Source organism: Oratosquilla oratoria, chromosome 1 (assembly GCF_046742065.1).
Source record: "Oratosquilla oratoria isolate Oo_2021 chromosome 1, ASM4674206v1, whole genome shotgun sequence".
Classification (NCBI taxonomy): domain Eukaryota; kingdom Metazoa; phylum Arthropoda; class Malacostraca; order Stomatopoda; family Squillidae; genus Oratosquilla; species Oratosquilla oratoria.
This window is the reverse complement of record NC_134777.1, coordinates 135,358,924-135,372,301: the sequence shown is the minus strand read 5'-3', so window position 1 is coordinate 135,372,301 and position 13,378 is coordinate 135,358,924. Positions and strand designations below refer to the sequence as shown.

The following is a 13,378-nucleotide window of genomic DNA, read 5'->3' as shown; positions in this document are numbered from 1 at the left end:
ACCCATGGAGAACAGAGAAACTAATTGGCACCTAAGGAAAAGCCAATACATAACAATGGCGACGAGGATCAAAGTGTTTTTTCTGGTGGTTTAGGCCAGAAACAGTGATAAACGGTCTATATGCATGAAAACATTCTTCAGCTACGCGCGTCGTAACGCGGGGGCAAGCTATGCTAGAGGTGACCACACAGAGTGTAGGTGCCTTTGCTTATATTGCTTCCTGTTACACAGCACCGGACATCACTTGTTTTCTCCTACATGAGAGGAGAAAGGATTACAATTTCCTAGTGTGACGTGTCTGATAGTTTTCTAGCCACGAAGCTAGACCAGGGTGAAAGATGGCATCTTCAAACAAGATTGGGCCGTTTAACCCTGAAGAACTCCCTTTTGATGTCTACTTGGCTTTGTTTGAAGCCCATGTAGACACACAGGATATAACTGATGCTGGCAAGAAGAAGAATCAGTTATTTGTGTCCATAGGCACCAAAATGTTTGGAATTTTAGCGAATTTGACGGCACCAGATATGCCAACTACAAAGACATATGATGAGCTGATAGAATTAATGAAAAACCATTTCATTACAAAGCCATCCTATCACCGAAGCTTGTGTTCGTTTCAACAAAGGCGTGAAGTTGAAAAAGAAACTGTGAAAGAGCTATATGCAGACTTGAAGAGACTGGCAAAGGATTGCAACTTCGGCACCATGTTTGATGCCAGGCTGAGAGACCAATTGTTTATGGCAGTGGACCATGAACCCTATTTCAAATATCTACTTGCTGAAGACCTGAAACTAGAAGCATTAACATCTTCAACACTCCTAGAACGCATTCTGTTGCTTGAAAAAGCTCACATAGGGGAAGGAGAGACAGATAATCCCAGTTCATCAGGTACAGTACAAAAAGTGCATAGCAAGACTGTGTCAAAGTGCAAGCATTGTGGTTTCCTGCATCCAAGTTCTGCTTGTAGGTTTAAAGACTCGGAATGCCTCTATTGTGGTCGACAGGGTCATTTAGAATTTTTTTTAGATTTAAGCAAAAGGATGCATACAAGCAAAATAGCTCTAAAAGTTTTAAGAATAAAAACGTCAAATCAGTTTCTGAACAGGAACCAGAGCATGAAGAACACCAGTGTAGTGCTAATAATGTTGTTGATAAAAGCATGTTGCTGAAAGTTTCTTGTAATTGTCTAAAATCTGTTAAACCAGAAATGTACAATTTTGTGTTAAATGATAAATCTATACCTTTAGAGATAGATTCTGGTTCATGTGTTTCACTGATAGGTGAAAATTGGATAAAAGTACTAAATGTTAAAATGACTCCATCTTCCAAAGAATTGACTGCTTATGGAGGTCATCAAATAAAGGTAAAAGGTCAAGTTGATCTTGTAGTAAGGTTTAATAACTATAGTACAAATCATGTATATTTTGTTACTGATTCACACTGTAATGACTTATGTGGGAGAGATTTAATAAGGTTTAGATGAAGCTTTGAAAGTGAATTCAGTAAATGACATGGATGTTTCTGATAATCCTAAACAACTTTTGGATAGTTATAAAGTTAATGACAATTTACCTATTAAAGGAGTTGAAGCTAGAATATATGTGAAAAAAGATGCTACTCCTAAATTCATCAAAGCAAGGCTAGTGCCCTTAGCACACAAAGAGTTAGTTGATATTGCCATACAGGAGCTTGTAGAAAATAAAGTCATAGAACCTGTAGCTTATAGTGATTGGGCTTCACCCATTGTACCCGTCTTGAAAGATTCAGGAAAAATGAGAATTTGTGCTGATTTTAAGCATTTGAATGGTCAAATTAATATTGAGAAATATCCACTACCCAAGCTTGATGAAATGTTGGCTACAGTTGGAGATAATAAGGTGTTCTGTAAGCTTGACTTGTGTAATGCATATTTGCAAATGAAGGTTTCTGAAGGAGACCAGAAATACCTTGTTATCTCAACTGAAAGGGGATTGTTTAAATACAAAAGACTGCCTTTTGGACTGGCATCAGCGCCGGGAATTTTTCAAAGGTACATATCACAGTTATTAAGTGATATTGATGGTTTAATTGTTTATTTAGATGACATCCTTATATGCGCCAAGTCGAGAGAAGACCAAAGTGATAAAGTTAAGCTTGTTTTGAATAAATTGGCTGAAGCTAATGTCCAGTTGAATCTGGGAAAATGTGAGTTTAATAAAACTGTCATTGATTTCCTTGGTTATGTAATTTCTGGAGAAGGCTTATCTCCATCACCAAATAAGGTTAAAGCTATTCGGGATGCTCCTGTACCAGAAAACTTGCATGAGCTACAGTCATTTCTTGGATTAGTCACCTACTATAGTAGATTTATCCCTAAGTTTTCTGAAAATTTGTCACCACTCTATGATTTAACAAAAAACAATGTCAAGTTTGTATGGTCAAACCAGTGCCAAGTAGCTTATGATGTCATTAAAGAAGCTTTATGTAAATCTAATGTCTTATCATGCTTTACAGGAAAGTCAAAATTGATTCTAGAATGTGATGCTTCTCCAGTAGGTGTAGGGTGTGTATTGATACAGGTTGAAAATAATGTTGAAAAACCTATTGCATTTGCTAGTAAAAAACGTACTTCTGCTGAGAAAAATTACTCACAGACGGACCGGGAAGGGCTAGCATTACTGTTTGGTGTCACAAAGTTTCAATACTATCTATTAGGTAGGAATTTTGAGTTGAGAACGGATCATAAACCACTGCTTGGATTATTTGGAAAAAACAAAGCAATTCCAATAAATTCAAATGCAAGATTAATCCGGTGGTCTGTTCTGTTGTCACAATATATCTATGATCTTGTTCATAAAAGTGGTAAAACCAATGTGGTTGCTGATGCTTTGAGTAGGTTACCTATTGATGATTGTATCAATTCAGGTACACCACCAGAATATGTGAAACTTATAGACCATTTCAATGCTTTTAAATTTTCTTTTGAAGTTGTACAGAAAATGACAAAAGCAGACCCTGTACTGAATAAATTAATTTCTCAGGTAAAATTTGGATGGACTAACAACTCGGATGTTTGTAGAGAATATTCTCATGTTAAAAATGATTTATCAATTCTTAAGGGTGTTGTTCTATTCAAAAATAGTTATTGTTCCATCTGCCTTAAGAGCTAAAGTGTTAGAGCTACTGCATTCCAGTCATAATGGAATTGTGGCAATGAAAGCTGAAGCCAGAGAAAACATTTGGTGGCCCAGGCTTTCTGATGATATTGAAGAGCTTGCAAAGAGTTGTAATGAATGTAGTGTTAGAAATAATCAAGTTTCTTCTAGCGAATTGATGTGGAATTTTGCTAGTAAGCCTTGGAGTAGGATTCACATTGATTATTGTGGACCAATAGAAAATAAGTATTTTTTGATCATAGTAGATTCTTATTCTAAGTTTATTGATGTTCAATATACTTCAAGCATGACAAGTGCTAATACTATGGAATTGTTAAGAAAAAACTTTGCTAATTTTGGTATTCCTAATGTCATTGTTTCGGATAATGCTGCTTATTTTGTTTCTGCTGATATCAAAGAGTTTTATTAAAGGAATGGAATAAAACTGATCAATCCAGCTCCCTTTCACCCAGCATCTAATGGATTAGCAGAGAGATATGTTAAAAGTTTTAAACAGGGAATGCTAAAATATCACAGTGGATCAATTAACACAAGAGTTAGTAGGTTTCTGTATAACAATAGGAGAACCATTCATTCAGGTACAAAAGAAAGCCCTGCAGAAATGATGTTTCACAGAAAATTTAAATCTCCTCTGGACATATGTAAAACGACTAAAACAAAGGAGGAAGAAAGTGTGCTAGTTAACAAGAAGAATGCTCTTGATTGTGTAGAAAGCAGATTTGAAGTTGGGCAAGCAGTTTTTGCAAAAAACTATTCTAGAGGTGAACCTTGGTTACCAGGCATTATTATTGAGGTTACAGGTGTCAGAAACTATGTTGTAAAAGTGTTAACCGAAAGTGGAGATTTAATTTGGCGTAGACATTGTGATCAATTGAAAGCTAGGTATAATACTATTGAAAATGGAAAATCATCAGTTTTTGCATCTTCTCTGTTTAATTATCAAGTTGAAAATTCACTTATTAAACCAACTATTAGCAGTAATGTTGGAAACAAGGAAATTGTAAATGACTGTGTTGGCAGTGATACCATTTTGCAACCTGCAGGTGCCACTGAAGTACTTCCTAATCATAACATTGACAAATCTGTTAATGAACCTTATGTTCCTACTGAGCCTCTATTGAGGAGGTCAAATAGGTCAGTGAAACCTAGTAAAAGGTTAATAGAAACCATGTAACATTTTATTTTGTGTAAACCCATCAAAAATAAGAGGGGAGGAATATGTAGTGTATTCACATTAAAGAAATTATTAGGTTAATGGCGACATGCGCCTTCTGTTTCTGTTTTGTTCAATGTTGAATTCGCGCGCTTCCCGGAGCGCCATAATGTAAACAGAGTGTGAAATACACACAGTGCCGGAAGCCTATGTTTCCTTCAACCCTTCCGTGTAACCATGGAGAACAGAGAAACTAATTGGCACCTAAGGAAAAGCCAATACATAACAATCATTTTCATATAAAAGAAAGTCAACAACATCTCTGGACAGATTTATCATAAAAACTTCAGCCTCTCAAAAGGAAAATCTCGACAAAGAAGTTGCAAGAATTATATTTGCTACAAATTCACCATTTCGTCTTGTTCAGCATCCTCAGTTTCTCAAGATGGTTCAGAACCTGAGGCCAGCGTTATATTCCTCCATCCAGAAAAGATAATGCTGATAAGTACTTGGATCTTGTGTATGAAAAGGAATATAAAAAGTGTGCAGATGACCTTAATAATGAAACTGTATGTCTTTCAATTGATGGGTGGTCTAACATCTATAATGAGCCCATACGTGTCACTCTAACAACATCCACTGGTCAGATTTATTTAGTTGACACCATAGACACACCAAGAAAACCTCACACTGCTGAATATCTTCTACAACTTGTACAAAATTCGATCAAGAAGGGTGAACAAGATTTTGGTTGTCACATTGGAAGTGTTGTGACAGACAATGCAGCAAATGTCACCAAGATGAGAAAACTCTTGGAGGAATCGAGTAAACCTGAGCATACTGTCCTCACATACGGCTCATACCGTTCCTTGTATACTTGTGGCAAGTCTATATAACACTGCTCCTTATATTGATATGCTAAAAATGTCCTTTAGCAATCAGATCGCATATCAGATAGCAATCCCACAATATTTAAAATCTATATAAAAAAATCTATTTAAATCAAATAAATCTGATTTAGATAGAAAAAATCTATTTTTTATATTTTCTAAAAAAAAAAAAAAAAAAAAAAAAAATCGCCAACCCTGGTGTCCACTTACCTCATACACTAATACCTGATAATTCAGCCTAAAATTGGCATTTCAAAGCATAACAGTGCCTTAGAAATAGTTTTTTATTTCACTATAAAAGTTTATATGAACTTATACTGCATTGAATAAGTAAATAGTTGATATATTTGTCCTATATACAATGTTAAGTTTCTAGTTTTTATATATTTGTCCAACAACCAACATAAAATGTTAGGTTACAAAGAAAGCAATGGCCTCCGCTAGCGGACCCAGGGATCTGGGTGCGCACGTCCTGTGTAATAGTAGTCCTTGGTATATATGTATATATGTATATGTATATATATATATATATATATATATATATATATATATATATATATGTATATATATATGTATATATATATACAGTATATATACATATACATATATAATAAGAAACTAAAAGTGAATAATATTTTTCACTTCTAATGAAACCGACAAAAAACAAATACCTGTATTTCTTACTAAGTTACAACACAAACAAAACCTAGTTGTATCCTCACCTTGATTGCCAAACTCTTTGGCCCAGTCAGAGTTAAACAAAGTCTTTCTTTTCGGCATTTTCAGACTCCTTAACCTCATAAATTAATTGCCAAACCACACTGCACCGTGGCCACCTCAGGACTGCAGCCTGAGGTGAGATGTGAATCATGCAATCACACGTTCACAACATTGGTCCTGTGCAGTTCCTGTCTACTTCGGCTGCCGAGTTCCGACGTTGACCTTGGCCTGGGTACTCCCACATAATTTAATTGTACGGCATTATTGTATACCTAGGGTTATTTATTTATTGATATATTCTTTATTAATCTATTTTTGTCAAACCCCAAGAAAGGAGGACAAATGCACGTCCGGCGTGAGGTTGCGCCGGATGGAGGACAAAGTGCTCAAAAGGAGGACTGTCCGGCCTAAAGGAGGACGTCTGGCCACTCTAGTTATTAGTAAGTTTTGTGCAAGTGAAACTATCACCCAATAATATTTCTATCTTCTCAATATTATTGAGGTGAGATGTGAATCATGCAATCGCACGTTCACAACATTGGTCCTGTGCAGTTCCTGTCTACTTCGGCTACCGAGTTCCGACGTTGACCTTGACCTGGGTACTCCCACATAATTTAATTTTACGGCATTATTGTATACCTAGGGTTATTTATTTATTGATATATTCTTTATTAATTTATTTTTGTCAAACCCCCAAGAAAGGAGGACAAATGTACGTCCGGCGTGAGGTTGAGCCGGATGGAGGACAAAGTGCTCAAAAGGAGGACTGTCCGGCCTAAAGGAGGACGTCTGGCCACTCTAGTTATTAGTAAGTTTTGTGCAAGTGAAACTATCACCCAATAGTATTTCTATCTTCTCAATATAATCCACTTTGTTTAGAATTACAATACAATTACTTTCATCAGCTTTTGTAATGTGTAATTCATCATTCTGTTTTAAATCATATGTCTTAAGGAAAAATTTAGGACAATTTGGGATACTTGGAGTTAACAGTGAATTGTACACAAAACCTTTACTGATGTTGATGTCTTGGGTAGGAACATTGCTAAATTTTTCCAGATGACAAAACCCATTAGCTACACTAACATAATCTACTTGATTATGTAGCAGTTCACGGTGTGTCCCCGCCTAGATACGGTCTGGTGAAAAATTGTCTTGTACCGGGTGTGGGTATTTTAAATGAAAGTCAAAGTTGGTTCGGCGGTATACTTTAATCACTGACGTGTGTATAAAAGGAGTACAAGCTCTGAACTGCCGCCCCGCTGGCAATTTTGGCGCGAAGAAACGTACATCGCATTTTGTGATATCCAATATAATTACAATTTTACACAATGATTACACATAATTACAATAAATAATAAAACGACAACAATAAAACATATGACAATTTTATAAAGAGGGGGAAACATATAATTCCCCCAAATGAGCAACACACAAGTACAATGTACGATAATATACAACATAGGAGGCGAGTGAGAGGAGAAGCAACATACAAGTACAATGTACGATAATATACAACATAGGAGGCGAGTGAGAGGAGAAGCAACATACAAGTACAATGTACGATAATATACAACATAGGAGACGACCCTCAAATTTACAATTCAATTTCGACTGGCGATCAGGCATGCTTTTGAAAACATGATCACCAAAACCGATGGTCACAGGTTTTGCACGAGCATGTTGTTGTTTCAACATGTCGGCCTTTGAAACATCCAGTTTATCTCTTACAGAATTATAAATGGCATGCATCACATGACTCTGGATATTACTATAGTCATCTAAATTGTAGAGGGGACGAGCAGGGCTGTCAAGCACATCATATGGGAGCCGTTTTTCAACTCCAAAGATAACATAATGAGGCGTTTTGCCCATGGAAACATTAATGGTGCTATTGATACAAGCACTGACATGGGGAAGCCAATCCTCCCAAGACTCATGAAAATTACTAGCAAGGTGACGTAGGATCTTTAAAATTTTCCTGTTCGTCCTCTCAATAAGACCATTGGACGCTGGATGATAAGCAGTCACGAACGTCTGTTTGATGCCGTAACGTTCGCAAATACCTGCCAAAACCTCGTTCCTAAATTCCGTCCCATTATCAATAAGGAACACAGAAGGAGTGGTGTATGGGCACAACACATGGGAAACTAAAGCATGTGCTACAACTGGTGCAGATTTGTTACGTAAGGGAGCTAAGATTACAAAACGACTAAAGTGATCCACGCACACAAGGACATACACAGAGCCCTGCGTGCCACGAGGCAGTTGCAAAAGGTCTATAGCCACAGTCTGAAAAGGGCGAGAAGGAGTAGGGTACTCTAAGATAGGAGCAGTGCTCGTAGAACCTTTGTTCTGGGCAGAAGAACTACACCGGGCTACATGAGAGGTAATGTCTAGTCGCATTTTAGGCCAATAATACTTCTTCCGTGCCATAGCCAGAGTTTTGTCACGACCTGGGTGACCAGCCTGAGGGGCATCATGAGCAAGGGACAACACAACGGGAACTAGAGACTCAGGGATCACTAGCTGTGCCACATCTTGCTCAAACACTTCCACATTACGAATGAGAACCTTGTCCTGCAGGGAAAATTGGGACAGAGGTACTGGTAAAGCTGGTAAAATGAAATCATCACCAGACTCCAAAGCATAAATGACTGCAGACCAAACAGGATCTTCACGCTGAGCTTTGGCCAGATCCTGCAGGGAAAAGTTATGAATCACGGTAACAGCAGCAACAGGGATATTCCGTGAAAGTGCATCAGCAACGTGGTTCGCACGCCCGGGGATATGCTTAAGGGTTGGATTGAATTCCTCGATCGTGAGGAACCATCTGGCTAGGCGGCCTGACAGATTCTTGCCCTTAAAAAGCTGAGTGACAGCAGTGTGGTCCGTGTAGACTGTAATAGGATATCCAAAAATGATATCACGGAAGTGCTTTAAAGCCCACACCACTGCCAGGGCCTCTAAATGAGTAACAGAGTAACGGGACTCAGGCTTATTAAGTACGCGACTAGCATATGCAATAACATGAGGTCTACATCCATCTACTTGTTGCATGAGTACAGCTCCAATGCCTGTGCCAGAAGCATCTGTACAAATGGTAAAGGGGATACTATAATCAGGGAAGGCCAACACAGGCGCTTCAGTAAGAGCAAGCTTCAAGGAATCAAAACTTTTCTGATGAACATCACGCCACTGGAAGGAAGAGTTCTTCTTGAGGAGGCGTGTGAGAGGAGAAGCAATTGAAGCAAAGTCTTTAATAAATGCACGATAGTATCCCGCAAGTCCAAGGAAGGAACGTAGATTTTCAACTGACTTCGGTATAGGGAAGTCCTTCACTGCCTTGATTTTATCACCTGTGGTGTGTATACCATGTTTGTCTACAGCATGACCTAGGAACAGGATACTAGCCTTGAAAAAAGAACACTTGGGCAAATTGAGTTTCAACCCAGCTTCAGCAAAACGTTGCAAGACCATGGACAACTTAGTAAAGTGGCTTTCCACATCTTTGGAAGCTAGATAAATAAAAAGTAAATAAAAAGTCCATCTCCAACTAAGCCATGAAAAATGGAGTTAACTAAGAACTTGAAAAGTTAATAATTGAGAAGACTCAACAGCTACCAAGGGGATGATTTGAGACCGAACATTGCTGGTCAAACCTTTGGGTTGTGAAACACGCGCTGGTGAAAATGGGATTGCCGAGGCTGATGAGAAGTCTCATCCCTAAGTTTCAAAACCTTGAAACACTGATCAGTAGAGTGTTAACAATGACCATGGATATGACAGTAACTGAGGTTAACCTGGGGTTCTACTCTAGAGGGGTCATGTGGAACCTGAGAAGAAACATAAGGTACACTCCTTTGAACAGGAGATTTATGTACCTGACGCCGACGGCGATAACAAAAATTATTCAAGTGACCAGGCTTGTTACAAAAGGTACATAACAGGGGAGGGGGGGGGTAACTGTAGGTTGAGGAGAGCTATGACTAGGATATGTAGATCGAGAGGGTTGAGGAGAACAAGGATCATCGTATGTTGAAGAGCATTGCTAATACACAAGGAACTAGAAGGCACTTCCCCAAGTTTACTGGAAAGCCTTGTCGCAAAAGACAAGAGAGTCTCATTAGTCTTATATTGGAGAGAAGATGCAGCTCTTCTCTCAAAAGGCACAAAAAAAAAAAATGTACAGCAGAAATTCCAAAATAAGACAAAATCTATCTAGAGTGATTTTGCCATTATCTACCCAATCTGAATGTGAAAGTGACTAAAGCATCAACAACAATTATACTGGCCTGAGCTTGCGCCCAGTCGGAATACGAGAGTATCAGCCAGTTTGAAGCACCAATGGAACGAACCACCACCAGGGGTATCTGAAAAAAGTTTAATGAAGTTAGACCTAAAGATGTCATAATTATAATCCAGAGATTTGGGATCTAAACACGACGCAGAAAGTAACTCCGATGCCAGAGAATTTGGTACAAGCTGGGACCTTACAAAGAAGATCTTTTCAGGCCCCGTCGAAACATTAGAGTGCACAATGGAGTCCTCACATTGGCGGATAAAATCAATCGCCTTATAATGGGGATCTTGACCAGAGAATTTCATAACCGATGGTTCTTGATGCAATAGAGTCAATGTGTGCGCCATTGTCTCACGAGTTGTTTGGACTGATAAACGAAGGCATCTTTGAATTAGACATGATAGGATTTGACTTAGAAATGATAGGATTTGACTTAGACATGATAGGATTTGACTTAGACATGATAGGATTTGTCTCGGACATGATAGGATTTGACTTAGACATGATAGGATTTGTCTCAGATGAGTTGTTTGGACTGATAAACGAAGGCATCTTTGACTTAGACATGATAGGATTTGACTTAGACATGATAGGATTTGTCTCAGACATGATAGGATTTGACAACTGTAACCCGCTGCGTAATAACATATAGAATTAAATAGGAAACACCGACACCGAGCAAGAATTAATGTAAATATAACACACTTGCACAAAGCATGAAATAATGTAAAAAAAAAAAAAAAAAAAAAAAAAAAAAAAAATATATATATATATATATATATATATATATATATATATATATATATATATAGAGAGAGAGAGAGAGAGAGAAATCACATGGATATGGGACACGAATGTAAGATAATGATATAATTCACACAAACAGAAGCATTGAAACACAGAAATAATGCACGACCGGTAGATATGAAATATGTGTCCACAAAATCTCAAATGGGACAATACAGGTATGCCTAAGGCAAGGAAATATACAATACCGGAAAGTAACGAAAACAACTAATGTCTTCGGGCGCGATGGATGGACCGACAGGTGATGCCGACAGGTGACGCCGACAGGTGACGCCGAGAGGTGACGCCGACAGATGACGCCGGCAGGTGACGCCGACAGGTGACACCGACAAGTGACGCCGACAGGTGACACCAACAAATGACGCCGACAGGTGGCGCCGACAGGTGACACCGACAAGTGACGCCGACAGGTGACACCGACAGGTGACGCCGGCAGATGACGCCGACCAAGGCTGCATGCACAGCAACCATAAACGAGCGTCCCGCAAAAGCAGACGGCGATATTAGTCCAAAAGAAGGCCGAACGTCTTCTTTTAAATAAAAAGTCACTGGTCCAAAGTGAGAAAGCACTATTACTTCCCCTAAATAAACAATTTCTGTAGCCGAAAAGATTGTTTCTAAGCTGCCACCAAATGTACCGGATGTGGGTATTTTAAATGAAAGTCAAAGTTGGTTCGGCGGTATACTATAATCACTGACGTGTGTATAAAAGGAGTACAAGCTCTGAACTGCCGCCCCGCTGGCAATTTTGGCGCGAAGAAACGTACATCGCATTTTGTGATATCCAATATAATTACAATTTTACACAATGATTACACATAATTACAATAAATAATAAAACGACAACAATAAAACATATGACAATTTTATAAAGAGGGGGAAACATAATTCCCCCAAATGAGCAACACACAAGTACAATGTACGATAATATACAACATAGGAGGCGAGTGAGAGGAGAAGCAACATACAAGTACAATGTACGATAATATACAACATAGGAGGCGAGTGAGAGGAGAAGCAACATACAAGTACAATGTACGATAATATACAACATAGGAGGCGAGTGAGAGGAGAAGCAACATACAAGTACAATGTACGATAATATACAACATAGGAAGCGAGTGAGAGGAGAAGCAACATACAAATACAATGTACGATAATATACAACATAGCATGCTAACACAGTCTTGTGTGACCTCACATAATCCTGTCCTGTCTACTACCTTTCTGTATATACGTTCCTACTCTTTGTCATTCTGTATTCCTTGAAAATGTCTGAATAAACGAAAACGTTCGGACCATAGAGTATTTCCCGAATGGTTTTCTGCGATATATGTATATATGTGTGTATATGAGAGTAATTCGCTAATAGCAGCGACATCAAACCGATAATTTTTTTTTTTTTTTTTTTTTTTTTTTTTTTTTACGGATGGCCGAGTACAGCGGGTTCGAATCCTGCATGCAACTGTCACAAAAAAAAGTGTGTATATATATATATATATACAATATATATATATATATATATATATATATATATATGTGTGTGTGTGTGTGTGTGTTTATATTCTGATTAAAACCAAATGCGCTAATAGCTTTGGCTATTTTGAGATCCACGTTCTTCAGTTTGAAGAATACCTTTTTTAGTTCAAAGTATGAACATCATCTATGATGTCAGTCCCATGCATAAGGAGGTGTAGAGATAGGCGTTGATGAATGCCCAAAAATATAATGATACTATGTTATGGTACAAAAAGCTGTTGACACTGACACCGAAAACTTATTATTATTTTTTCTTTTTTGCCTGTTACAGAGGCTTCTTCAGGGTGAGAACTACAACTCCGATGGCAATATGGTCTACTTTCGATGAAGAGTAGGCAAAGAATGATGCATAGTGGCTGACCGTCACATTTTATGAAGTAGGGTAATTGGGGAAGTAGGAGAGGTCACCGAAGGTCTCCAAGTGAGGTCACTGGGGGAAGGGAAGGTTCTAGGTGAGGTAACCGGGAGGAAGACAAGGTCCCAGGAAGTCTCTAGGCGAGGTCAAAAGGGAAGGCGGTGACGAATGAAGACTCTGGGTGAGATCACTGGGCGAAGTAGGCGAGGTTGAAAGGAGTCCCTGGGTGAAGTCACTAGGAGGGATAGGGAAGGTCGTCATTCTCGTCACAGACTGCATAGAGGAAGCTCTAGCTTGGCTTCTAGTTCGGGGTCCTGTGTGATGGGGGTATTGGTGTTGCTGAGGGTCCTGGCAACCACTATGTTCCTGAGAAGGTTCAGGATCATGTTGGCTATGAGATCGTTGGTGGGTAAGGTGTTCCTGGGGGAGGGCTGATGGGAGGATGAAGTCTGCGGC

At 38.7% G+C, this 13,378-nt stretch overlaps 1 protein-coding gene across 1 annotated transcript; it reads left to right on the top strand.

The window, feature by feature from the left end:
• The first annotated feature begins 338 nt into the window (after nt 1-338).
• On the top strand, nt 339-3,564 carry LOC143029951 (uncharacterized). Its single transcript, XM_076193164.1, has 6 exons — nt 339-963; nt 1,095-1,280; nt 1,582-1,884; nt 2,080-2,340; nt 2,494-2,659; nt 3,441-3,564. The coding sequence occupies exons 1-6, from the start codon at nt 339-341 to the stop codon at nt 3,562-3,564; spliced, it is 1,665 nt and encodes a 554-aa protein (XP_076049279.1).
• Nucleotides 3,565-13,378: the final 9,814 nt, after the last annotated feature.